This window comes from Balaenoptera ricei, chromosome 3 (genome assembly GCF_028023285.1).
Source record: "Balaenoptera ricei isolate mBalRic1 chromosome 3, mBalRic1.hap2, whole genome shotgun sequence".
Lineage (NCBI taxonomy): Eukaryota > Metazoa > Chordata > Mammalia > Artiodactyla > Balaenopteridae > Balaenoptera > Balaenoptera ricei.
The window spans coordinates 48,088,266-48,114,342 of NC_082641.1; the positions used below are offsets into that span (position 1 = coordinate 48,088,266).

A 26,077-nucleotide genomic window follows, 5' to 3' on the forward strand; every position below is an offset into this window, starting at 1 on the left:
ACCACAACGCTATGAGGTTAGAAATCAATTACAGGGGAAAAAACGTAAAAAACACAAACACATGGAGGCTGAACAATACATTACTAAATAACCAAGAGATCACTGAAGAAATCAAAACATATGATCATCTCAATAGATGCAGAAAAAGCTTTCGACAAAATTCAGCACCCATTTATGATAAAAACTCTCCAGGCAGTGGGTATAGAGGGAACCTACCTCAACATAATAAAGGCCATATACGACAAACCCAGAGCAAACTTCATTCTCAATGGTGAAAAGCTGAAAGCATTTCCTCTAAGATCAGGAACAAGACAAGGATGTTCATTCTCACCACTATTATTCAACATAGTTTTGGAAGTCCTAGCCACAGCAATCAGAGAGGAAAAAGAAATAAAAGGAATACAAATTGGAAAAGAAGAAGTAAAACTGTCACTGTTTGCAGATGACATGATACTATACATAGAGAATCCTAAAGGTGCCACCAGAAAACTACTAGAGCTCATCAATGAATGTGGTAAAGTTACAGGATACAAATTTAACGCACAGCAATCTCTTGCATTCCTATACACTAATAATGAAAAATATGAAAGAGAAATTAAGGAAATACTCCCATTTATCACTGCAACAAAAAGAATAAAATACCCAGGAATAAACCTACCTAGGGAGACAAAAGACCTGTATGAAGAAAACTATAAGACACTGATGAAAGAAATTAAAGATGATACCAACAGATGGAGAGATATACCATGTTCTTGGATTGGAAGAATCAACATTGTGAAAATGACGACACTACTCAAAGCAATCTACAGATTCAATGCAACCCCTATCAAATTGCCAATGGCATTTTTTACAGAACTAGAACAAAAAATCTTAAAATTTGTATGGAGACACAAAAGACCCCGGATAGCCAAAGCAGTCTTGAGGGAAAAAAACACAGCTGGAGGAATCAGACTCCCTGGCTTCAGACTATACTACAAAGCTACAGTAATCAAGACAATATGGTACTGGCACAAAAACAGAAATATAGATCAATGGAACAGGATAGAAAGCCCAGAGATAAACCCACGCACCTATGGTCAACTAATCTATGACAAAGGAGGCAAGGATATACAATGGAGAAAAGACAGTCTCTTCAATAAGTGGTGCTGGGAAAACTGGACAGCTACATGTAAAAGAATGAAATTAGAACACTCCCTAACACCATACACAAAAATAAACTCAAAATGGATTCGAGACCTAAATGTAAGACTGGACACTATCAAACTCTTAGAGGAAAACATAGGAAGGACACTCTTTGACATAAATCACAGCAAGATCTTTTTTGATCCACCTCCTAGAGTAATGGAAATAAAAACAAAAATAAACAAATGGGACCTAATGAAACGTCAAAGCTTTTGCACAGCAAAGGAAACTACAAACACGACAAAAAGACAACCCTCAGAATTGGAGAAAATATTTGCAAACAAATCAACGGACAAAGGATTAATCTCCAAAATATATAAACAGCTCATGCAGCTCAAGATTAAAAAAACAAATAACCCAAACCAAAAATGGGCAGAAGACCTAAATAGACATTTCTCCAAAGAAGACATACAGATGGCCAAGAAGAACATGAAAAGCTGCTCAACATCACTAATTATTAGAGAAGTGCAAATCGAAACTACAATGAGGTATCACCTCACATCAGTTAGAATGGGCATCATCAGAAAATCTACAAACAACAAATGCTGGAGAGGGTGTGGAGAAAAGGGAACCCTCCTGCACTGTTGGTGGGAATATAAAGTGATACAGTCACTATGGAGAACAGTATGGAAGTTCCTTAAGAAACTAAAAATAGAATTACCATATGACCCAGCAATCCCACTACCAGGCATATACCCAGAGAAAACCATAATTCAAAAAGACAAATGCACCCCAATGTTCATTGCAGCACTATTTACAATAGCCAGGTCCTGGAAGCAACTTAAATGTCCATCAACAGACGAATGGATAAAGAAGATGTGGTACATATTATATACAATGGAATATTACTCAGCTATAAAAAGGAATGAAATTGGGTCACTTGTAGAGACGTAGATGAATCTAGAGACTGTCATACAGAGTGAACTAAGTCAGAAAGAGAAAAACAAATATCGTATATTAACGCATATATGTGGAACCTAGAAAAATGGTACAGATGAACCGGTTTGCAGGGCAGAAATTGAGACACAGATGTAGAGAGCAAACGTATGGACACCAAGGGGGGTAAGTGGTGTGGGGTGGTGGTGGTGGTGGTGGTGTGATGAATTGGGCGATTGGGATTGACATGTATACACTGATGTGTATAAAATGGATGACTAATAAGACCCTGTTGTACAAAAAAATAAATAAATTCAAAACTTAAAAAAAATAAAATAAAATACACACTAAAAAAGAAAAAATACAAAGCACAGCACAATACAATCTGCGGTTGGTTGAATCTGCAAATGTGCAGATACAGAGAACAAAAAAAAATGTTATAGTCGGATTTTTGACTGTGCAGGGGGTCGGCGCTCCTAATCCCTGCATTGTTCAAGGGTCAACTATATTTTGTTTCAAGGTCAATAGTATTTGAGAACTACCCCTGTTCAATCTACCTTCTCTGGCCTAAAGAGCTTTCTCTCCATCTGAAATGGGAGCATTCAGTAAGCCAAGCTCCTTTGATTTTTCTGAATTCCATTGCCCCATTCCCTACTAATGATGCATCATTCTCTATTAATGATAATAATCAGATATCATAAATTCATAGGAAAGAAAGCTGGGTAAGGATTAAAGAAATAAAGAGCAAGTTGGTGAAGGCCAAGTGGATAAAACAAACAAATATAAAGGGAAGGATAAAGTAACCTGATAGGGAACGTGTAACTATGACCACAAATTAAAGACCAAGATAGATAAATCACAAGTTTGAAATTTTCACAAATTAATCACCAAAAAGCCTAAGAAAGGATGTTACAAAACAAAAGTTTATCAGTTACCAGGAGTTGCCTTTTTTGAGTGAGGGCAATCTACTTCAACCTTCTATTTAACGCACCATACTGGCATCTTTTACATCCAATGACGGCAGTTACAATGCAACCTCAGTTAGAATCAGTTAGACTAAACAGCCCAATACAGAACTTTCAGCACCGCCCCCCGCCCCGCCATGTGTAGCCATTATTCTTAGTAGACTCCATTCCTGTGCCTCAGGGATCCTGAGCTCCATCTCCTTTTCTCTGATTGCTACAGGCCAATCTGATCTGGTGCTTAGCTCTCAGGCAGTCCCAATACACACAGAAATTGTGGCACTACTTCCTAGGCCCAAAGAGCTGCCCCAGTTTTGCAACCTCTATAGGCATTGCTTGTTATATCAGTCTGAGTTCTCGGTTGCAGAAACCAATTCTGGCTAATTTAACCAGAAAGGAGTTTGAAGATATCCTAGTAGGTCACAAAATCAATAGGAGAGCTGGAAAACCAGGATCAGAAAGTTAAAAAAAAAAAAAAAAAAAAAAAAAAGCTGGGACAAAAGGGACAAAAGGAAGCCCCACAGCACACACAGCAGGAACCACAAGCGACAGGCTAGTGTGAAAGCCACTGCTGGCACCAGGGCTGCTTGTCCTTGCTCCTGCAGGCCACCACCGCTATCGCAACAAACTCTCAGCTGTCCAAAGTCCTAGGTAGGAACATACCAACAGCCAAGGGCAGGACGTGTGCCTGCACCGTAACTGCTCAGGGGCAGGGAGAGAGCGTCTCATCTGCCTAGGCTTCCACTGGGGCGGGGGGGGGAGGGGGGGGCCCTGCTTCCCACCAAGGCTCACACAAACAAGGGATCCCACAAACTAGAAAAGGAGTCTAGAAGGCGTGGCAGCAAATAAAAGCCAAACATCTACTATATATATTTTTTTTTTCTTTTTTTTTTTGGCTGCGTTGGGTCTTCATTGCTGCGCACGGGCTTTCTCTAGCCGTGGCGAGCGGGGGCTGCTCTTCGTGGCGGTGCGTGGGCTTCTCACTGCAGTGGCTTCTCTTGTTGCGGAGCACGGGCTCTAGGTACACGGGCTTCAGTAGTTGCAGCACGCGGGCTCAGTAGTTACAGCACGTGGGCCCTAGAGCGCACAAGCTTCAGTAGTTGTAGCGCGTGGGCTCAGTAGTTGTGGCGCACAGGCTTAGTTGCTCCGCGGCATGTGGGATCTTCCCGGACCAGAGATCAAACCCGTGTCCCCTGCACTGGCAGGCGGATTCTTAACCACCGCGCCACCAGGGAAGTCCCCTCTACTATATATTTTTCCATCATTATCCCACAGCTATGACACTGTGACCTGGACATTCATTCTTGACCCTTGTGGGAGGTATGGGGACAGAGACTCTGAGACATTCACCCAGCTCCAGCTCCGGAGGCTCCAAACTCCTTGAGACATTAAATAGGAACAAAGCCATTCCGAAGATTTAAACACCCACTAAACACTGTAGATGTGTCTGAAGAACTGCAAGGTATTAGGATTGACAGTCGCCTTGAAAAAGACTTGAGTTACATTCCAGGCCTCAATAAAAGAAAATGCCAAACATCAACAAAGATTCTAAATGAAAATAGCTATTTCAGACTAATGAATAATACATTTAAAAAATGTCAGACTTCAGGCAAACCTGAAGGCCTATGGAGCAGTTAGGGTCTAGCCTGGAATTTGGCTATAAAATGTGGGCCCTTCCTTCTTTGTCAGCCCCATGGCTGGCATTCTCATCCAGGCAACATCACCCCCTGGCAACATCCACAAGTTACCTTAAAAACCTCACCAGTTTCACTGCCTTAAAAATCTATTCTATTACTACTATTCAATTAACTCTATTCTATTCCCTTTTTTTTGGCCACATGGCGTGGCACGTGGGATCTTGGTTGCCTGACCAGAGATAGAACCCATGCCCCACCCCCCGCAGTGGAAGCACAGAGTCTTAACCACTGGACCACCAGGGAAGTCCAATTAACTCTATTCTAGAACACAGACTTCATTCCTACTCAAAACACGGACCTTGGCTGCCTTTTCCTTTTACATAAATGTCAACTCCATAGCCAGGTATTTAAGAAACACCACCAAATTTAGCCCTATGACTTCCTGACCTAAAACTTCTTCTCCAGCCAGGTTAGTCTCCTCCCTCTTCTCCCAGTGAAGCTGACTTAGGTATATCTGACTGAGAGCCATGGTCCTGTCACCTGAAATATGCTCCCCCTTCCCGTCCCATCTGATCATCCAGACCCTATCCCATTCTCAGGACCCAGACGGACGTCCTCCACCTCCCTCCTCCAGGAGATCTCACAAAACTCCAGTCCACACCGACTGGGTCACTAACACAATTCCTGCACTGACCAAGACAGACAACATTACCATGATACAGTCTGGTATGATGTAGTGAAGTGGTGGGAAGGGCGGCAACTGCGGGGAATTTGCTCCAATTAAAGACTTGCAGGTTCACAATTTTTTAAGACGCTGTGTTACCAGCTAATAACATTAGGTGCCTGTGGGGAAGGGAACTGGGTGGAGACTTTGTTTTTTCTCTACTCTAGTCAGTTCCAGATTTATTTATTCCAGGTCTATTATCACACTGTTTAGCCCTATGGCATTTTAGTTTCTGATAAAGCAAAAGGTCTCGTTGCCCAAGATTTTGTTGGCTACTTTTGTGCCTTCTCTCTTCCAGATGAATTTTTACTACTGTTGACTGAAAAAGATGGACGACCTAAAACTTCAGAATCATGTATTATTTGGCGAACTTTCTCAGGACTTCAAGCCTGGAAGGCAGCCTCTCAGATAGCTCTGAGAAACTTCTCTGAAGAGGTAAGGGGAGAACCAATATATGTAGGAGTTTTGTAACAAAGTCCACATAGTGGGAACATCAAAAGATTAATTAAAGAAAACCACAAATCTCAAGTTAACTAACTTAGCGCTTTTATATGTATGGGAAGATGCAAGAGCCTGGGCTCACTGAAATCATCCCTTTGACATACACCTTAGCTATCTGGGGCCAGTATCCTGTGCTCTCCCATCCTGAGTCCCCTGGGGGTGCAACGTTGCGGGTGGCTGCAGTTGCTGATCGCTTGATGGCTGCAACGTCCTTTGTTTACTGATAATGGCAGGCAGCATTCTTAGTCCACAGTATCCAGAAGCAAGTGGGATACTGGTATGGAGCAGAGGTGCCTAAAAGAACTCATCCTATCATTGTAAACTTCCAAACAATACAATTTATTGATTATTCTTTTACTGGAATGATTTTAAAAATTGAAAATAAAAGCAATATGTACTCAATGTGTAAAATTAAGAAGAGATAAAATAATCTATGCTGTCTTTAAGCCCTCTATCCAGAAATAACTACTGTTAACACTGTGACTTTTCTATATTTTTTTGCTTAAGCCTTTACATGGGAAAAAGTAAGAATAAACTATTTTCTATCCTGCTCTTCCCCCTCTACCCCCCACTCTATTTCTATTGTGCATCTGAAAGTTATTTAGCTTCTTCTCATCCAGGACAAACTAGCATTTAAGGTATAAAAAAAACAACACAACTTGAGAATAAATAATAAAAATAAGAAAGCTTCAATGCAAGTTCAAGGCCTGAACCCCACCTGGGGGAGCAAGGTAGAAGGGAAATTTTTATTGTATATACTCTTTGGTACTTTGTAAATTTTGAAACACATGAATGTATTACCTTCACAAAATACACAAAATTGAAAAACAAAAATGAGAAAAAAATTTCAATGATTAAAAACACAATGCCACTTAAACAAAACAGCTGTGTCAACCCAAGGACTGCCAGTGTAGTACCTCTAAGCTTTTGTTACAGGTTCATTTTGGTTAATTAATTCAATACTGCCTTGGTTCTGCTACATATCTTTTTTATATATGCATACTCTCTCTCAAAAGAGATTACAAAATTAGGGAGGAAAAGAATGTTACATTTCTTTCTTATCTTCTTCATCGCCTAGGACTTGGAAAACACCTATGATAAGTACTCAATATTTGGAACCATAAAAGTTTAGAATGGAAAAAGACCTTAAAGAGCTAGTCCAGCCCTGTCATTTTATAGATGAAAAAAACTGATGCATAGGAAATGTACAAAATTTATCCAACTATCACAGGATAAAAACTCAGGACTTGGGGCTTCCCTGGTGGCGCAGTGGTTGAGAGTCTGCCTGCCAATGCAGGGGACGCGGGTTCGAGCCCTGGTCTGGGAAGATCCCACATGCCGCGGAGCGACTGGGCCCGTGAGCCACAATTGCTGAGCCTGCGTGTCTGGAGCCTGTGCTCTGCAACGGGAGAGGCCGCGATAGTGAGAGGCCCGCACACGGCGATGAAGAGTGGCCCCCGCTTGCCGCAACTGGAGAAGGCCCTCGCACAGAAACGAAGACCCAACGCAGCCATAAATAAATAAATAAATAAAATTTAAAAAAAAAAAAAAAAACAAAACAAAACTCAGGACTTGAGGAAATGAATAAAAACAAAAGAAAAACAAAACTCACAATCACAATTTTAAGCTTTACTATAAAAACAGAAGGTGTCCACTAGAGGGAGCCAATAGTCCATTAACTTGAAGAAGTTCCTATTGGCCCCTTCAAAAGACCTATAGGGTAATAATAAAGACTTTTTCCCAAAAAAAAACAAAGACTTTTTCCCAGAGCCACAGGAAATGACTAAAGGGCCATATACCTCAATCAATGTAAATTCGGATTTCTTTCACTAGAGGTACAAATAGAGACTTTTCAAATCTCCAGCATTAAAAAAATGTCATTAGCATCTAGTAAAATTGATTCTTTTTTCTTTTTTTTGTGTGTGTGTGTTTACTGCTCTATCAATTTTAACACACATATACACTTTGTAAAACCACCATCACAATCAGCAAACAGAACAGTTCAATTATTCACAAAAAACCTCCCTCCTGCTCTGACTTAGTCACACCTCCCACTGCACTGGATACGCACGGAAGCGTTCCATACAGATGTTCAGTGTTTATCCATTCACCCATAGGAACATCTGAATTAACAGAGCTGCTATAAATATTCACATACGGAAGGGTAAGCTGGGACAAAGTGAGACGATAGTGACATATACACACTACCAAATGTAAAATAGGTAGCTAGTGGGAAGCAGCCGCATAGCACAGGGAGATCAGCTGGGTGCTTTGTGACCACCTAGAGGGGTGGGATAGGGAGGGTGGGAGGGAGACGCAAGAGGGAGGGGATATGGGCCTATATGTATACATATAGCTGTTCACTTTGTTATACAGCAGAAACTAACACAACATTGTAAAGCAATTATACTCCAATAAAGATGTTAAAAAAAAAAAAATTCACATACAAGTTTTTGTGTGAACGTAAGTTTTCATTTCTCCAGGGTAAATGCCCAGGAGCAGGAATACGAAGTCATATATAAGTACATGTTTAACTTTAAAAGAGACTGCCAAACTGTTTTCCAAAGTGACTACCAATCTAGGCTTCCCTCCATCAATGGAGATTTCCAATTGCTCTGCATCCTCTCTTGATTTTGGCATTATTAGTATTCTTATTTTAGCCATTCTACTAGATATGTAGTGGTATCTCACCATGGTTTTAATTTGCATTTCCCTAGTGCTGATGATGTTAAACATCTTTTCAAGTGCTTATTTGCTGTCTGTATATCTTTGATGAGCATCTTCATATCTTTGATGAAGTGTCTTTTCAAATCTATTATTTGTTGAGTTGTTTGTTTTCTTACAGTTGAGTTTTGTGAATTCTTTATATATTCTTGATACCAGTTCACTGTCATATATGCGGTTTACAAATATTTTCTCCCCAACATTCGCTTGTCCTCTCATCCTCTTAATAGTGCCTTTCACACAGCAAAAGTTTTTAATTTTGATGAAGTCCAATTTATCATGTTTTTCCTTTTATAAATCATGCTTTTGGTGTCATGTCTAAAATCTCCTTGCCTAACCCCAGGGCATAAAGATTTTCTCCTGTTTTTCTAAAATTTTTTTAGTTTTACATTGAATTCTATGAATGAATTTCTGTATTAAAAAAATTAGGTTTAGGTTGAGGTTCATTTTTTTGCATGTAGATGAATAGATGTCCAACTGTCCCAACATTGTGAGCGTTGATGGTATATTGGTAAGCATAGCTGCCTTCCAATTGTTCCAACATCATTTGCCGAAAAGACTAATTTTTTTCCTTTAAGTTACCTTTACATCTTCGTCAAAAATCAACTGGCCATGTTTGTGTATGTTTCTGGACTCTGTTCTGTTCCACTGACCCAAGCATCCATCCAGCCCTTCACCAACACCAGTCTTCATTACTGTGATTTTATAGAGTAAGTCTTAAAACTGGGTAGCACGACTCCTGCTTTTTAAATAGAGAACAGTGAAAGTCACGTTCAAGAAAGCTGACAAAATCTACATAACAAATTTTAGGTTCAAATTAAACATTTTGGAAATAAGCCAGAAAAAAAGCAAATATGAGGGAAAAGACAGAAAGAAAAGGAGAGAGAAATGAAGTAGAAGAAAAAGAAAAGGGGAAAGAAGTGGGAACATGCCAGTCATACACATTAAGTGGTATAAACAGAGAAAGAAAAAGAGAAGGAAAGAAAAAAAGGAACAGGAAGAAGTAGGAAAATAAAAAGAAAATGGTTCCCTGCACATTAGATCACAAGCACTACACCCGAGCCAGTGAATTTCTATCTGTAAGCCATGAACACCTTGGTTACAACTGCATACCAGAGCTAGCATCAGTAGTAAGAACAGGGCAAGGGCCCAGTGGAGGCTCCAGACCAAGGACCCATCCTGCTAAAGATCTAAAATAGGCCACTTTCCTCATTTAATAGTCCAAAACAAGTAATGATCATAATGCACACTTCTATTTCTATATAACCCACTTCATTAGGTTTAAATAATCCTATGTAACTGTCTGTTCCCATACATAAATGGGCCGATTCAATGATCACCATGGAATTTACTGATGTTTTGTTTAGAGGTTTCAAAGAGACAACTGTCTAGTTCTCTGAGGATGAACTATCCACCCTGTCTACCATACGGGGTTGTCACGAAGATCAAATGAGATCATAAAGAATTGCTTCATAAACTGAAATTTCTTATAAAAATACAAGGTAGTGTCACTGGTTCTCTTCATTCAAAGTCTGGGGCCACAAAGCTTTGTAAGACACAGATGACAGCATATGGCTCGACTATGAGGACCCTTTAGTGAAATCTAAAATTGTCTCCTCTGGCAGCCAGTCCAGCTCTCTTTCTAGTCACCCACGTTACTAACAGCAAAGAGTGGTTCAGTAAATAGCTCTGGGCCCTTCTCTGCAAAATCTCCTCTGTTAGGGACATTCAGATATTAGGATCTTACTTTCCTTTCTTACACACAAAAATTCACTATTTCCCCCTACTTTCTATACTTAACTCTTGGATTCTTGAAAAATAAAATCATAGTTAACAAATGTAAATGCAGTCACACAGCAAATATGACATGTTTTTAAACTAAAAATAAGATTTTGACACATTCCAAAATAAAAGCTTCACTCATCATTTCTGTTATGAAATTCTCCTGTGGTGTGTGTGGTGTGTATGTAATTTCTGTCTTTAAAAAATACTCTTAAGAGTCTTTATATTTCATGTTGCTTTCTCTAACTATGCCTTTCTGTAATTCACAGACCCAGGAAACCACCTATCCCCTGCTATATTTATGTAAGTGCTTAAGCTGATTATGTTTACCTTACCTCCTTTATTTGAGAAGACAGCTGATCACTTAATATGTATTACATAGTACTTAATACATTACTGGAATTCTGTGAATATATGAACGTGTGTTGACTACACTAAATATTTCTTGTTTATGATTCTGTTTACTCATTCAGTCATTAGTTTATTTAATAAGCTAGTCAACCTCATGCCGTGGCAATGGAGGCAGTCTGACACGCCACAAGAACACAGGCTTCAGAGATAGAGACCTCAGTTTAAATCCTGACTCTTACTACTACTTGAGTGACTTTGGACAAGTCAGTAACTTTGGCCTCATTAATTTCCTAATCTTTAAGATCAAGATCATACCACCAACATCTACAGGTGCTGAGTTCAATGACGACTATGCAATGAGTCTGGCACATCACCGGTGGTGTTGTTATCAGTTCCTTTCTTAGACCTTAGAACTAATGTCTAAGAAAGTTCTAAGTAAGAATTTAGTAAGATGCTGTACATCTGAAACTAATATAATATTGTAAATCAACTTATACTTCAATTAAAAAAACATAGGCAATTTAAAAAAAAAAAAAGAATCCCCAATGAAGTATGGCATGTGGAACCAAGGATAGAGTTTCCACTGCCTGATACTAATAAGCACTATGGTCTCAGAACAGGCTAAAATCACCCAAGATTCTAATTAAAAGTTGGATCAGCAAGCCAGAAGTAACTGCCAAATGGAGAGACAATTAATTGCCCAGCTGACAATCTTGACATCTAGAAGAGGGAGACTGCTGATGAAATTCCGTGATGAAGTTAGATCCTAGACATACGAAGTTGTCTGGCCTTCGCCTTGGTCTGGTGACCACCCTCACCTTGCTCTGTGGCCTTTCTCAGCTCCTAGTCCCCAAAGGACCAAAGAAAGGACTCAGGTAGGAGACAGTCACGTTTTCTCTGCTCAAACCCAGCTGTCCCAGTGACCCCAAAATGCCTCACTGAATGTGCTGTAAGAGCATTCCTTATTCTTCTGTTGCAGTAAAAGGCAGCAAATATCTTCGTTTCTTCATTTAATACCTCTCAGGTTCTTAGTACTTTGGTAGCCCTCTCTGTAGATAGCTCAACAATTCCTCTTTTCTGGACTCGTGTGACTTCATTCCTCTTTAGTATTCTCCCATTCCCTGAATCCTAGGCAGGTCTCCTCCACCTCCAGCAATAGAACAGTCTAGCATGCAGTGAGGACAGAAGTGTCAGCAGAGAGACATCCTTGCCCTCAGATTACTGGGTGGTAGTAAGTGAGCAATCATAAAACAGCACTAAAACATGAGCAAAAATGTTTAGGGAAAAGCAGACACGCACTGCAGGGTTAATCTAAGACATCGGGGAATTCTAGTACAACTCTTCGTTATAGGCCTGAGCTTTGCTTAAAGATCAGACGCCTCTGCCACTAACTCCCTGAACACACACCTTCACACTGCTCAGAAAAGTGCAAGCCAGAACTACTGTTTCACCCTTTCAGGTTCCCCAGGAGAGGTACTAAGCTACTATAGCCATCCTCCCAGTGTGCAAAAGGCACAAAAAGGCTTCCTTACTGAAAAGCCACTGCAACAAAAGACTACTTAAGGGGTGCTCTATGAAGAAAAGAGCACCAAGAAAAACTGCAATCAATTTTACTGTAGCAGCAGATTCAGTTCTCCACCCAACAAATCACAAGTAGAAGCATCACGCCCACGGACAAGTAAGTTCTTTCACATGAGGAAGTTTCAATAGACTGACCAGATCCACTGGTCCTCCCCAAACTCCTCCCCTTCGGAGCTGACTTGTTGCCATTACCTGTACAAGTGACGGTTGTCTTCAAAGTCTTCCTGGCCCCATTTTCCCTTGATGTCTTCAATAACGTGATTCTTCAGGAATTTTTTTAGCAGCTGGACCGTCTGTTTGCGGGTCACTTCGGGACCAAAGTTTTGGCTGCGCCTCAACAGCTCGTGTAGCCAATCCACAGCTTCGGCCGCCGTGAAGCAACATTCATAACTTTTGAAACGACAGCGATGTTTCCGTAACGGCATCTTGGTGCGAAAAAGCTCAACTGTTTCATTCCACTAGGGGCAAAAAGAGAGGAATGCATTTAGTGATCGATTGAGTTTTTTACAAGGTTATTACATCCCAAATATTTAAGACAATGAATGCAGTTTTTCCATAAAAGACTGCCTTAAGGGGACTTCCCTGGTAGCGCAATGGTTAAGAATCCGCCTGCCAATGCAGGGGACACAGGTTTGAGCCCTGGTCGGGGAAGATCCCACATGCCATGGAGCAACTAAGCCCATGCACCACAACTACTGAGCCCGCGCTCTAGAGCCCACAAGCCACAACTACTGAATCCCGCACGCCTAGAGCCCGTGCTCCGCAACGAGAAGCCACCGCAACGAGAAGCCCGCGCATCGCAATGAAGAGTAGCCCCCTCTCGCCGCTACTAGAGAAAGCCCATGTGCAGCAACGAAGACCCAACACAGCCAAAAATAAATAAATTTTTTTAAAAAATAAAAATAAATAAAGACTGTCTTAATAACAGATGGAGCCTTGAAATTTTTTTTTATTTACAACTTTTACACGCTAAAGAGAAAGTAACTTTTACAAATGCATTTATTCATGCAATAAATATTTACTGGAGATGTTGCCATCAAGTTGTCCAATGATGTGAACTTAACGGATTTTTACATTAATGAGAAACATATGAACAAAAATAATGGTGAAACTGAGCTCAATAGGCATAATTCACTTCTTAGAGCCCTATGTTTAATATGAGTTTACCTCGTTCAGCAAGTATTTACTGTTTGTTACACGAAAGGCACTGTATGGGGAGAGGAAAAGGGAGATGCATAAAATACAATGCCTGGTGTCAAAGCATGTTTAAAAATTCAGCAGAATATTTTCCTATTTAAAAAAAATCTACCTGGTCCGGGAAGATCCCACATGCCGCGGAGCAACTAAGCCCCTGTGCCACAACTCCTGAGCCTGCGCTCTAGAGCCCACGAGCCACAACTACTGAGCCCGCATGCTGCAACTACTGAAGCCCGCATGCCTAGATCCCGTGCTCCGCAACAAGAGAAGCCACCGCAATGAGAAGCCTGTGCACCGCAACGAAGAGTAGCCCCCGCTTGCTGCAACCAGAGAAAGCCCATGCACAGCAACCAAGACCCAACACAGCCAAAAATAAGTAAATTAATTAATTTAAAAAAAAAATCTAGACATCCAAGCCATCATCGGCCATCCCTAAATTAAATGAAATGTTCACATATGGTGTTCTTCCTGCATAATTACTCCAACATTTTCTTAGGACCCTCGTCTTCCCACCATTCCTCCTAAAAGTCCCCAAAACTCAGAGTCTTATTCTCGTAACCATTCTCTCTCCTCTCATGCTCCTCTTTCAAGTCTATCACTTTACAGACTCTGAACCTTATTTTTCACCTACCTTCCTACTGAAATCAGCTCTTCTGATTTCACCTTTTTCTTTCAGTGATAGTTCTGACCTCAGCATATTCTTTTTATTTTGCCCAACACTGGTTCCTTGTCTTCTCTTCCAACCAGGCCTCTTCTTCCAGGTTTCTCTTCATATGCTCTACAGCCCAATCACCTCTGCACCTGTTGTCCCATTTCTCTTCTCCCTTTGATGGCTAACTTTCTCAGCCACAGTAATCATCCCTGAGTATACAACACCAGGTGCTTCAAGGGCCCAGGTAGGGTCTGTGCAAGCAGGCACCCTGGATGTGCAGCACCGGGCTCAACAAACACACTTGGTACTCAACAAGCAAACGCCTAACTGGTCTTTCACTTTCCTTATTTTTTTTTTTAACTACCCCCTAACTTCATGCAACTTAATTCTACTCTGACTCCCAGTCATGTCTTTCTCCTGGCCAAACTCAAACATCTTTTTGTCCTATGCATATCAATCTTTCTACTTCATTTGACACTACTATAAGCCATGCTCCAAATTAAGTTGGTCCAGATTTAAACTTTTTTTTTTAACTTTCTTAAAACCACACACAAAAACAATACAAGCTGTAGAGTAAGATAACCTATAACCAGAATTTCTAAAACAAAACAAAAAATTCAAATCAAGAAAGGACAGACACTCCACAGAAAAATGGAAAAACACTTAAACAGGCACTTCACATAAAAGAATCTCCAAATTTACCATAACATATGCAGATATTCAATCTCATTAATTAGCAGTGAAATGCGAAAGAAATCTATAATGCAATACCACTACATGCCTACAGAATGGCTAAAATGAAAAAGACAGGCAATACTAAGTGTTATCAAGGGAACGTGGAACAACTGGAAATTATATGCACACTGTATAACCCCGCAATTCCATTCTTAAGTATATATGCCACAGAAATATGTTCACCAAAAGCCACCCTGTTCATAATAGCACTATCTTAATAGACAAAAACAACCCAAATATCCATCAACATAAGAACAGATAAACAAATTGATTTATTCATGCAATGGAATGCTGCATAGCAATGAGAATGAACTATTGCTACATGCAATAACATAGATGAATAACATAGATAAAATATAATTGATATAAGAAGGCCAGATATGAAAAGTACTATACGATTGTATTTACATAAAGTTTCAAAGCAGACAAAAGCTAATCCATGGTATTAGAAATCAAAGTAGTGGTTAATATGTATGGAGGTAGAGACTGGGAGGGTCAGAGGGACATCTGGGCTGCTGGTAATGTCATATTTCTTGATCTGGTCATTGGCTAAATAGGGCGCTCACATTGTAAAAATGCACTGAGTTGTATACCTATAATTTGTGTGCTTTTCTGTACACGTTATGCAGAATAAAGGGCTAAAAACAAAACATACATATATATACACACACACACACATGCTCATATATTAAAATCCTCCTTGAGAGCAATCCACAATTTTAAATTACCAACCTGAAAGTTGATAAATATGAACTAGCTGATTGTACTGGTACACTGAATGCGGAAGAGATTAAGGGTAGCCGAAGAAGAAACAGAGTGGATGAAAGAGGGACTTGAATGTAAACAGAGGAGAAGCAGGGCAAACTGGCTAGAATGAAATAATGAACAGCAGAAAGAGAGCCCAGGAAGAGCCCATGAACGTTGATTTAAGTTCACTCTCTGCCCACCTCCCTCACCAGGTTACTGTGACGTCTCATGAGATCATGCTTACGAAAGCCCTCTGTGAAAGATAAGGCATTCCTCAAGCGTAAGGATAATATATAAAATTCCCAGGATAATCTCTTAAAACAAATTACAGGTTCAATCTATTCTGGAGCTAGAAGAAAACTGTGGGGCAAAATCAAGATCCAAAGAGGACAGGCAAGTCGGCACATGTCACTCAGGTATTTAGCCTCATAATAAAATCTGGAAACCTGCTCTATGCTCTGCTTCTCGAGTGGTCATTTCATTATAACAAGAACCTATGAACTTCAACATAGCTTTAAACAATTTCCACATTTTTTTTTTTAAAGAAACTCTATTTATTTATTTATTTATTTATTTATTTATTTATTTATTTATTTATTTATTTATGGCTGTGTTGGGTCTTCGTTTCTGTGCGAGGGCTTTCTCCAGTTGTGGCAAGTGGGGGCCATTCTTCATTGCGGTGTGCGGGCCTCTCACTATCACGGCCTCTCTTGTTGCGGAGCACAGGCTCCAGATGTGCAGGCTCAGTAGTTGTGGCTCACGGGCCTAGTTGCTCCGCGGCATGTGGGATCTTCCCAGACCAGGGCTCGAACCTGTGTCCCCTGAATTGGCAGGCAGATTCTCAACCACTGCGCCACCAGGGAAGCCCCCATTTCCACATATTTTTAAACATTGGTTGTTTGGGTCTTTTTTTCAGTTCTCTGCTGACACCAAGCTTGCATTTCAGTCCTGATTAATATATGTTGGGAGATGGGGAGGCAAGAAGAGTTAATAAAAAAGAGTTTTATTTATTTTAGGTTGATTGATAAACTTAATGCATAGTACTTTATGCATTACTTAATAAAACAATGAAGATATGGCTCTCTGGGACCCAATATTTCAAAATATAAGTAAATATGCCTGTTATTTGACTCAAGCTGGTTAGCAGTTCCTCTACTGTCACTTTAATTACAGAATAATGCACACTGTAACAAATTAAATGCAGAAATGTATACAAAAGAGTCTGCCCTGTCTCTCTCCAATCCCACATATCCATTAATCATACACACACATATATAGAATCCTTCCCTTTGTATGTATGTATTGTTTATTATCACTGTCGCTGTTCACTTCCTTTTTGAAGAAATGAGATCAACCATATTGTACATATTATCCTACAACTTGCTTTTGCATTAAACATACCAGGATATCTTTGTGTCAGTACCTATAGATATAGCCCATTTTATGAATGAATGAGTTCAATAATTTATTCAACCATTTTCCAACTAATGGGCATGAAGCTGTTTCCAGTTTGCTGTTTCACAAGTATATCCTTGTTTACATAACCTAACGTATCAATCCTTTTATTTATTTATTTTTGATAGAACAGATTTCTAAAGGGTATCAGCTTATTTAAACCAGTTGTAGCAATTCACACTCCCACCAATGCTGTATGAGCCTACTGCCTTATCTCTGGCCATTCCTAGATATTATCATTCTTGTGTCTGCCAATCTATATACAAGAAATGGTATCTTTATATTTTGTTTGTGTTTTCCTGCCTTTATCTTCAGTCATTTTTATTTCTTCATTTGAGACTTGCCATTTTTCTTCTGGGTTGTCTTTCTCTATCTTTTACTTAATTTTAAGAACTGTTTAAATCTAGAATTTGAATCTAAGTGCATAGAAGTCAGGAAAGTTACTCTATTTTGCTCAGTTCAGTATCCCCACAACTGAGGACAGTGCCTGACATACAGTACATGTATTTAATAAGTATGTATTGAATGAATATAAATAGGGAATATTAATCCTTTTTCAAATATATTAGAAATGTTTTCTCCTGACTTATCAATTTGTTTATTTGGTGTCTAGCTATATAAAGGTTTCGCTGATGATTATATTGTTTTAAGAAAACAAATATATCTTCTTATCTTTATAGCTTCAGGGTTTATTCCCTCAATTAGGAAAGTTTCCCTATCCTGAGATATTAAAAATATTTATCAAATTTTTCTTTTAATATTTTACAGGGATTTTAATATTTGAATCTTCAACTGAAATTTTTTATGGTGGGAGGGAGGAGATCTCCAACTTTATTTTCTCCCAAATGGAGAGTTAATTATGCTACCCTTCTCTCACTAAACTGAAATAGTAAGCTACCTTACATACTACCTTTCTTGATTGTTTCTTTCTTTTTTTTTTTAATAGACAGCTATGAAAGAACTTTGAAATTGTTTATGTTTTACTTTATTTTTTTTTAAACTTTTAAACTTTTTATTTTGGTATTTTTTGTTTTTTTAATTAATTTTTATTTATTTATTTATTTTGGCTGCATTGGGTCTTCGTTGTTGCACATGGGCTTTCTCTAGTTGTGGCGAGCAGGGGCTACTCTTTGTTGCGGTGAGTGGGCTTCTCATTGCGGTGGCTTCTCTTGTTGCGGAGCACAGGCTCTAGGTGCGTGGGCTTCAGTAGTTGTGGCACACGGGCTTAGTTGCTCCACGGCATGCGGTATCTTCCCGGACCAGGGCTCAAACCCAGGCTCGCCTGCACTGGCAGGCGAATTCTTAACCACTGCGCCACCAGGGAAGTCCTTGATTCTGTTTCTGAACTCTTTTTTTTTTAATCCCACTGAGCTATTTGTCTATTCCTGAACAATACTACAATGGTGTGATTACAGTCTATTAATACTAAATTTAAATTTCTGGTAGGTCAAATCACCTATACTCATCTTTTTTAAAACCTTTTAATTCCTCCACTTTTACTCTTCTGTATGAGCTTTCTACTCAATGCATCCCCACACAGGGGGAAAAAAAATCTATTAGGATTCTGATTGGTTTTTTAGCTAATCTGGTGATAGCTAGTTTTCATTTTACACTAGAAATTTTCTAAGAAGACATCCTTATCAAAGACTCATATCTCTTTTCTAGAAAAATTCATAAAAAGAATTTTGAATTTATTTATTTTGATTTTTAATAGCATTTAACTTTAGGATATTTACTCAATCCATGAGACACTTTAGATTTTCAAAACCTAGCAAGGACTGTGATCTCTGCTCCCACGTATTTCCAAATATAATTCAGTGGTTATTTGGCTACTCTGCCAAGAAGGAAAAAGTTGTCTTTAAAATAACTCACTATCCTCAGTAACATTTAGAAAGAAAATATCCTTCGTCAACAAAGAACTAGATAGAGCTTGAGAATGTGATTGTTTCAATGACATATTACGAGAGAATCTTAATAGCAAAGGGGACAAAACAGGTTTGTTTTGTGATTAAAAAACATTTTTTGTTTATTTCAAACCCCTAGTTTAAGGCATAAAGAACATACAACTGGGGCTTCCCTGGTGGCGCAGAGGTTAAGAATCCACCTGCCAATGCAGGGAACACGGGTTCAAGCCCTGGTCCAGGAAGATCCCACATGCCGCGGAGCAACTAAGCCCATGCTCCACAACTACTGAGCCTGAGCTCTAGAGCCCGCAAGCCACAACTGCCAAGCCCACATGCCACAACTACTGAAGCCCGCGTGCCTAGAGCCCGTGCTCCGCAACAAGAGAATGAGAAGCCCGCACACTGCAAGGAAGAGTAGCTCCCACTGGCCGCAACTAGAGAAAGCCGGCATGCAGCAACAAAGACTCAACACAGCCAAAGATAAAAATAAATAAAAATAAATTTATATAAAAAAAATCATACAACTGTTTTTGCTTAACAACATGACAAATACTGAGTGTTGAAATGTGCTTCCTATTCTTTTCTCTTGAATATTTATTCCATTCCTTTACTTCTTAATATCAAAAATATTATGATAGTAGTGCTATAATATAGCACCTGGCCAGGGACTTCAGAGGCAAACAAACGCTAGATCTAGATGTACTTGCCACATACTGGCAGTGTGAACTTGATCAAGTCAGTGCACCCCTTTACGCCTCAATAAAACGAGGGAATTGGACTAGATAATCTTTAGAGTCCATTCAAACTCTCAGATTCAGTGATGGCTATAAGTCTTTTAAAGTTCACTAGTTGCATCAGAAGATATAGACAACTCAGAATTAAGTTCAAAGAAAGTATCAGTAGATTTAAGCAGTTTTCAGAAAAAGCAATTTTCTTTCTCCTCATTATTTCTTTTTTTTTTTTAACTTATTTATTTATTTATTTTTGGCTGTGTTGGGTCTTCATTGCTGTGCGCAGGCTTTCTCTAGTTGCGGTGAGCGGGGGCTACTCTTCGTTGCAGTGCGAGGGCTTCTCATTGTCGTGGTTTCTCTTGTTGCAGAGCACGGGCTCTAGGCATGCGGGCTTCAGTAGTTGTGGCATGTGGGCTCAGTAGTTGTGGCTCACAGGCTCTAGAGCTCAGGCTCAGTAGTTGTGGCACACGGGCTTAACTGCTCCATGGCATGTGGGATCTTTCCGGGCCAGGGCTCGAACCCGTGTCCCCTGCATTGGCAGGCAGATTCTTAACCACTGCACCACCAGGGAAGCCCTCTCATTATTTCTTTTTAACTAATGAACTATTTAATATGTGGGTTAAAATGAAAGCTATTTCAGTGAAGATGAATAAGTTGCTAATTAGCTTCCATATTCACCATGAATTGACTTACAGAGTCTGTCATTTTATTTTGGGCATAGAAATTTACCTAGTCCATAAAATGCTATTTTCAGATAAGACTTTGGTGTCTTAGAAAATGGAGCTGTACATGGTTTGAGAAAGTATAGTGAGCTATGAAAGGAGGAAGTAAACGCCTGCTCTTTGTGTACCAATAGGTTTTTCCCAAGCTTTTCCCGAAGATTAGGTTGAGGATGATGTTGGGAGAAGATGGAAATGCTAAGTTGGGAGCCAGGGAGGAAAGGCGAGCTGGGGCAGGTAAATAAAGAGAGGACTAATCACAAACTTTATGATTTAACTGATGAAAGCTGTAAAGCACAACTGAATTATGCTCAGGGAAACAGAGATTTTACAATGAGGGGAAAGTACCTGTAAAGACTACGGAGATCACTGATAAATCAGTAATACTCACTTAAAAAAAAAATGGCTATTGTTTTCTGTGTTTTCAAAAATCTTAGTTTACGATCAAGATTCTCAAATAGAATAAAGTTGAGAGGACTTCCCTGGTGGCGCAGTGGTTAAGAATCCACCTGCCAATGCAGGTGATACGGGTTCGAGCCCTGGTCTGGGAAGATCCCACATGCCACGGAGCAACTAAGCCCGTGTGACACAACTACTGAGCCTGCGCTCTAGAGCCCGTGAGCCACAACTACTGATCCCACGTGCCACAACTACTGAAGCCCGCGTTCCTAGAGCCAGTGCTCCGCAACAAGAGAAGCCGTCACAATGAGAAGCCCACGCACCGCAATGAAGAGTAGCCCCTGCTCGCCGCAACTAGAGAAAGCCCGCGTGGCAACGAAGACCCAACTCAGCCAAAAATAAATAAATAACATAAATAAATTTATAAAAAAAAAAAAAAAAAGAATAAAGTTGAGAACTGAATTGACTACCTAGGAAATTCTGGTGATATTTAGGTATTTTCATTAATTATTCACATAATTTAATTTCCTACTTAACTTGATCAGTCTTGGCTAAATCTGACTTGAATATCACTTCTTGGGGACTGAAGACTTCTGAAGAACAGGGTACTTTTCTTTGTAAATTCCTTTGATAATATTTTAATGTGACTCAGAATCAAGAATGCCTTTCACATAGGCGCTCTGCATCTCTAAAAAGTGGTACTTCACACAATTCTGTGAATGAGATTAAAAATCAGTTCCAATTATCATGTAATTTATTTTTTTAGTCTAAAGCTGGAAGAATGAGAACTGGTTACCCCAAGATCCAGAGTCTCTCTATTTCCCCTGCATTAGTGCTGTGAATAAACTGGCAGTAGGGGAGTGTTATTTTCCCTCCACAAAGAATAGTAAAGTTTTTGAAAGTCCCTTATAAAGCACAACCTGTATCTCATCCTTAAAGATGGACCTACCAATAGCCTTGACCCCAGATGGTTTCAAGTGGTAGAGGCAATTGTGAAGTGGAAGCAGATATGAAAAGAGGTTTTTTAAAATCCTATTTGTTCCCTGCTACCAGCATCCATACCTCTTAGAGGCAGGTCCAAAGGAAAACCTAAATTTATATGTGTTGAATTTTTTTTCAATGAATGAATCATTATGGGTGTCTGTAGTGCATTGTTTGCAAAGATGAGTACAGTAACTCCTTCCATCCTGTTCTCATCTTTTCCTGGATATCCCTTGGGGTGCATAGAACAATGAGCCTAATTCCCAAGTTAGCTGTGGCCAGAAGTGTTGACAGGCCAAGGGGAGCAGTCCTTTCCTCCCAAATCACCTTTAAGCTTTCATAGAAAGTTGTCTAAAACTTGCTGTAGACGTTACCAAATTATCGCCACTTACTCCATTATGAAATCGCTAAAATCACTTGCTCCAGGTCACAAAGAAATCAAGTACGCCTTAGAACTCTGATTACCAAAGCTCTTCTCCCAGGAAAACAGGCAGCACCCTGGACCAGGGTCTGCAAAGGCTCTTTCAAACCATAAGTCCGGGCCCACCCTCCTCATTTAGGTCGGTGCTCACAGAAAAAGAAACGTCAGGAGCCGGAAACGGGGTCAGGGCGATCCACCTCTGTTCTGGGCACCGTTAGAAAGAACCTCAAGTGTCACCACAAGTGACACTCGGGACAGAGACACAGTCCAGGCGGCGGGTGGCCCTAAAGTTACGGACTGGGGTGTTGGATTCCGGAGGACAGGAGAGGGGAGAGGGGTGTCACCCTGGTCTTCCGGGCGCTTTAAACAGGGAGGCGCCGTTGATTGGCGAGAACCCAGCCAACGTCTCGGGATCGAAGCTGCGCCCACCCTGGACGGGCTGGGCCCCAGGCCCGGTTAACCTTTCTTTGAGCGTCGTCCAGAATACCGCCGCCCGACCCGAAACACGTCCCGCCTCCAGACCCGGGCCCGGCCTGCCCTGGAGAAGCGAGGACTGACGAATACGCGGCCGACACTCAGGCCGGGGCCTCGCTTCGTCCGGATCCCCGCATGCACACTCACCAGCTTGGTGGCCCGGTATGGGCCCGGCCCCACGATGCGGTGCTCCATGGCCCGCACGCAGCGGCGGCCGCGGCCACACCAGCGCAGATCCCGGAGAGTCCGAGGCGCCGCAGTTTGAATCCCGAGCCCACGCGCTGCAGGCTCTGATTGGGCGGTGCGGCGGCACGTGACGGGAACTGCGGGGCGGGGCCGCCGGGGCCCCAGGGAGGGGGCGGTGGGCGTCTCCTCCGAGACCTCCTGCTGCGGAGCGGCAATGGGCTCACAACCACCAGGGGCAGAGTCCGCCGCCCACCCTCGCCCACCCCGCGCACACGCAAGCAGTCTCCGCAGAAGGGTCGATGAACGTGTGTAATTCAGTGACCGAAAGCCGGTTGGACTGGAGAGGCAAATCCCTGTCCGCCCTTCCAAGTGCACCGTGAACCTGGTGGTGCGGCGAAGTTTGGGAGAAGTGGGTAGTGAAAGGAAGCGAGGGGACAGCCTCTTCAAGTGGAGGGACTTGTAAAAACTAGATAAGAGCCCTTGGCCACAGGGAGTGTCGACAGCGTGTAAGAACAATAAAGAGCTGGAAAAGAGCCCCATTCAGCTTCCTGTGTTGTTCTTTTGGTAGAGTAGTCTTCCCCTGGAATTTGAGTTCTTTGTTTTTTGGATCTGACTGAAATTTTCAGTCTTATGCCACAGGGCTCTGAGTGCATTTTGCTGCTCAGAATTTTCCCCCTAGGAATTGATGGTTTACAAATTGATTTGCAATTGTTCAAAGGGATAAATGAGGTCACCACTCTATGCCTACAAGTTCAAAGTTCAAATCTCGTCACCTCAGCGACCATTCAGGATGAGATATCATAGGTAAGAGATAAGTAAAGGATCAGATTCTCACCCTTTGTTAATACTCTTCCTGCATTTGCTGCCCTAGATATGTATTTAGCTGCATTTTAGAAAGCCCCAAAAATTCCTGAGATGATAACATATGTATTACTTTTGTAATCAGAAAAAAGCAATAAAGATATTTTTTTACTTCCAATCCTTATCAGAACTTTTTCTTTTTTTTGGACCTCTAAACTCCGTGGAAGAAATATTGCTTGTCCTTGGCAAGGGACACCAATGGGGCACAAGAGACAGAAGGAGAAATTTCAGAGCCTTGTCCATCTGGGAATTGTCAGCACCTGCCACAGTGGTGGAACTGTGATCTGATACAAGACATCATGCCCTGCTTCCTGAACATTCTCCCAAGGGTTGGTCATGAGCCAAAGACAAGATAGTTCCTTTTTCTGGAAAGGCATATCTCCCAATGATCTACATATCAGAGGCCACAAGACAGTCTTTGTAAATGTAGTTCAAATTAGACAGCTGATCATCTACCAGTCTTTCAGCATCACATAAATCAACTTGGAAATTTCTCACCTTCTCTCTGCCCTAAAATGCCAGTGCTTTCTACCTTTCTGACCTATGTTTCAGCCACAGTGGTCCTCTTTCCATTCAAACCTCACAGTCCGCTTGGTTCCCCTGCTGGGAATGTTCTTGCCTCAGCTCTTTGCAAGGCCGTCTCCATCTCACCATTCAGGTCTCAGTTCATAATGCGGCCAACCTTAGAAGAGCCTTCCTTGACCTTCCTGTATAGAGAAGCCTGACACGCCCACCCTACTCTTGCACTGTTTTATTTCCTTCTGAGCACTTACCTGTAACTAGAATTACTTATTTTCTTCTCTTCTACTTCTACAATAATGGTTGTCAAATGAAGGGGTTCCAGCTTCTGGGAGCATTTGGGGCATTTGGGCATTGAGGTTGTTTTCTGATCTTCTAAAAGGTAGGAAGGCCAGTACTGGTATTTTGTGGGCAGGGGCCAGGGGAGCTAGATGTCTTCTGGTGCTTAAGTCAGGCCACACAACCTACAATTAGCCCATGTTCTACATGCCTTTTTATTGTCCACTGGACATTCAGGTAAGTGAATAACCTGTTTGTTATTATCTGAGCCTAGAACCTAACTGTTTTACATGTAAAATAAAAAGTAGTTTTAGCCGGCTAGAGTACACACTGAAGTTTCCAGGAATATGATACCCTGTCCCATTTGGGATTGTACCAAAAGTTGCTCGCCATGTCACAAGAGCATCAGTAATGGCAACGCAGCTAATGGTATTTGAGACATGTATCTGTGTCATTCTGTATCTGCAACTCTTGAATTCATGAGAATTATGCATACAGGTGCTATATACTTATTTAGTCCTTATTTCAAAATGTCAAATATAAAGGAAGAATGACAAGAATATTCAGTTGACTTTATCTTTACTTCTCTTTAATCCAAATTTATTTATTTATTTATTTATTTTTGGCTGTGTTGGGTCTTCGTTGCTGCACGCGGGCTTTCTCTAGTTGTGGCGAGCTGGGGCTACTCTTCGTTGCGGTGTGCAGGCTTCTCATTGCGGTGGCTTTTGTTGCGGAGCACAGGCTCTAGGCGCGCAGGCCTCAGTAGTTGCGGCACGCGGGCTCTAGACCACAGGCTCAGTAGTTGTGGTGCACGGGCTTAGTTGCTCCGCACCATGTGGGATCTTCCTGGACCAGGGCTCAAACCCGTGTCCCCTGCATTGGCAGGCGGATTCTTAACCACTGTGCCACCAGGGAAGTCCCCCAAATTAATTTTTATAAGTAGATGCAAGTACTTGCCTATCTCATTATATCTTTCTGATGTAAGCATGCTTAGGTATTTATTTAAATTTTGAAACGAATATTGCTTTGTTATGAATTACTTCCTTTTTATTTCACCGTTATATTAAAAAAATGTTAATTTTAATTATGTGTAGGTTGGTTACCTGTGAATTTCATTTCAGCAGAATAAAGAGTATTGGCCCTGATCCAGTTGTGAACCGTTGCTCTGTCTAGACTATAAACTCCATGAGATCAAGGACCTCTTGTTTCCCACTGTACCCCAGTTCCAAAAACAGTATCTGATACATAGTAAACACTCAATAAAAAAAAATTAATATATAACTTTGTTTTAATGTAAAAATGTTTTAACTTACTCAAGTAAAATTGAAGCAGGAGGGAGAGTCTACAGTTTATCCTCTGGCTTTCCATGCCTGAGCATACCATAATCTTCCTTCCAAATCCATAGGCACCGCAGTTGAATAAGCACAAAAAATGCTAGTTTATTTTTTTGTTTGATAGATTAACAACTATAAAGAATATAATGGTGCATTATTTCAT

At 40.8% G+C, this 26,077-nt stretch overlaps 1 protein-coding gene across 1 annotated transcript in view; it reads right to left on the minus strand.

Moving 5' to 3' along the window:
* Positions 1-22,961, minus strand: part of DEPDC1B (DEP domain containing 1B) — a 109,204-nt gene extending 86,243 nt beyond the window's left edge. The window contains exons 1-2 of the mRNA XM_059919311.1: positions 22,883-22,961; positions 12,513-12,778 (exon numbers count right to left, since the gene is read on the minus strand). Of these exons, the coding sequence (XP_059775294.1) occupies positions 12,513-12,778; positions 22,883-22,930 (314 nt within the window). The 5' untranslated portion in view covers positions 22,931-22,961. The remainder of the gene's footprint in view (positions 1-12,512; positions 12,779-22,882) is intronic.
* Positions 22,962-26,077: the final 3,116 nt, after the last annotated feature.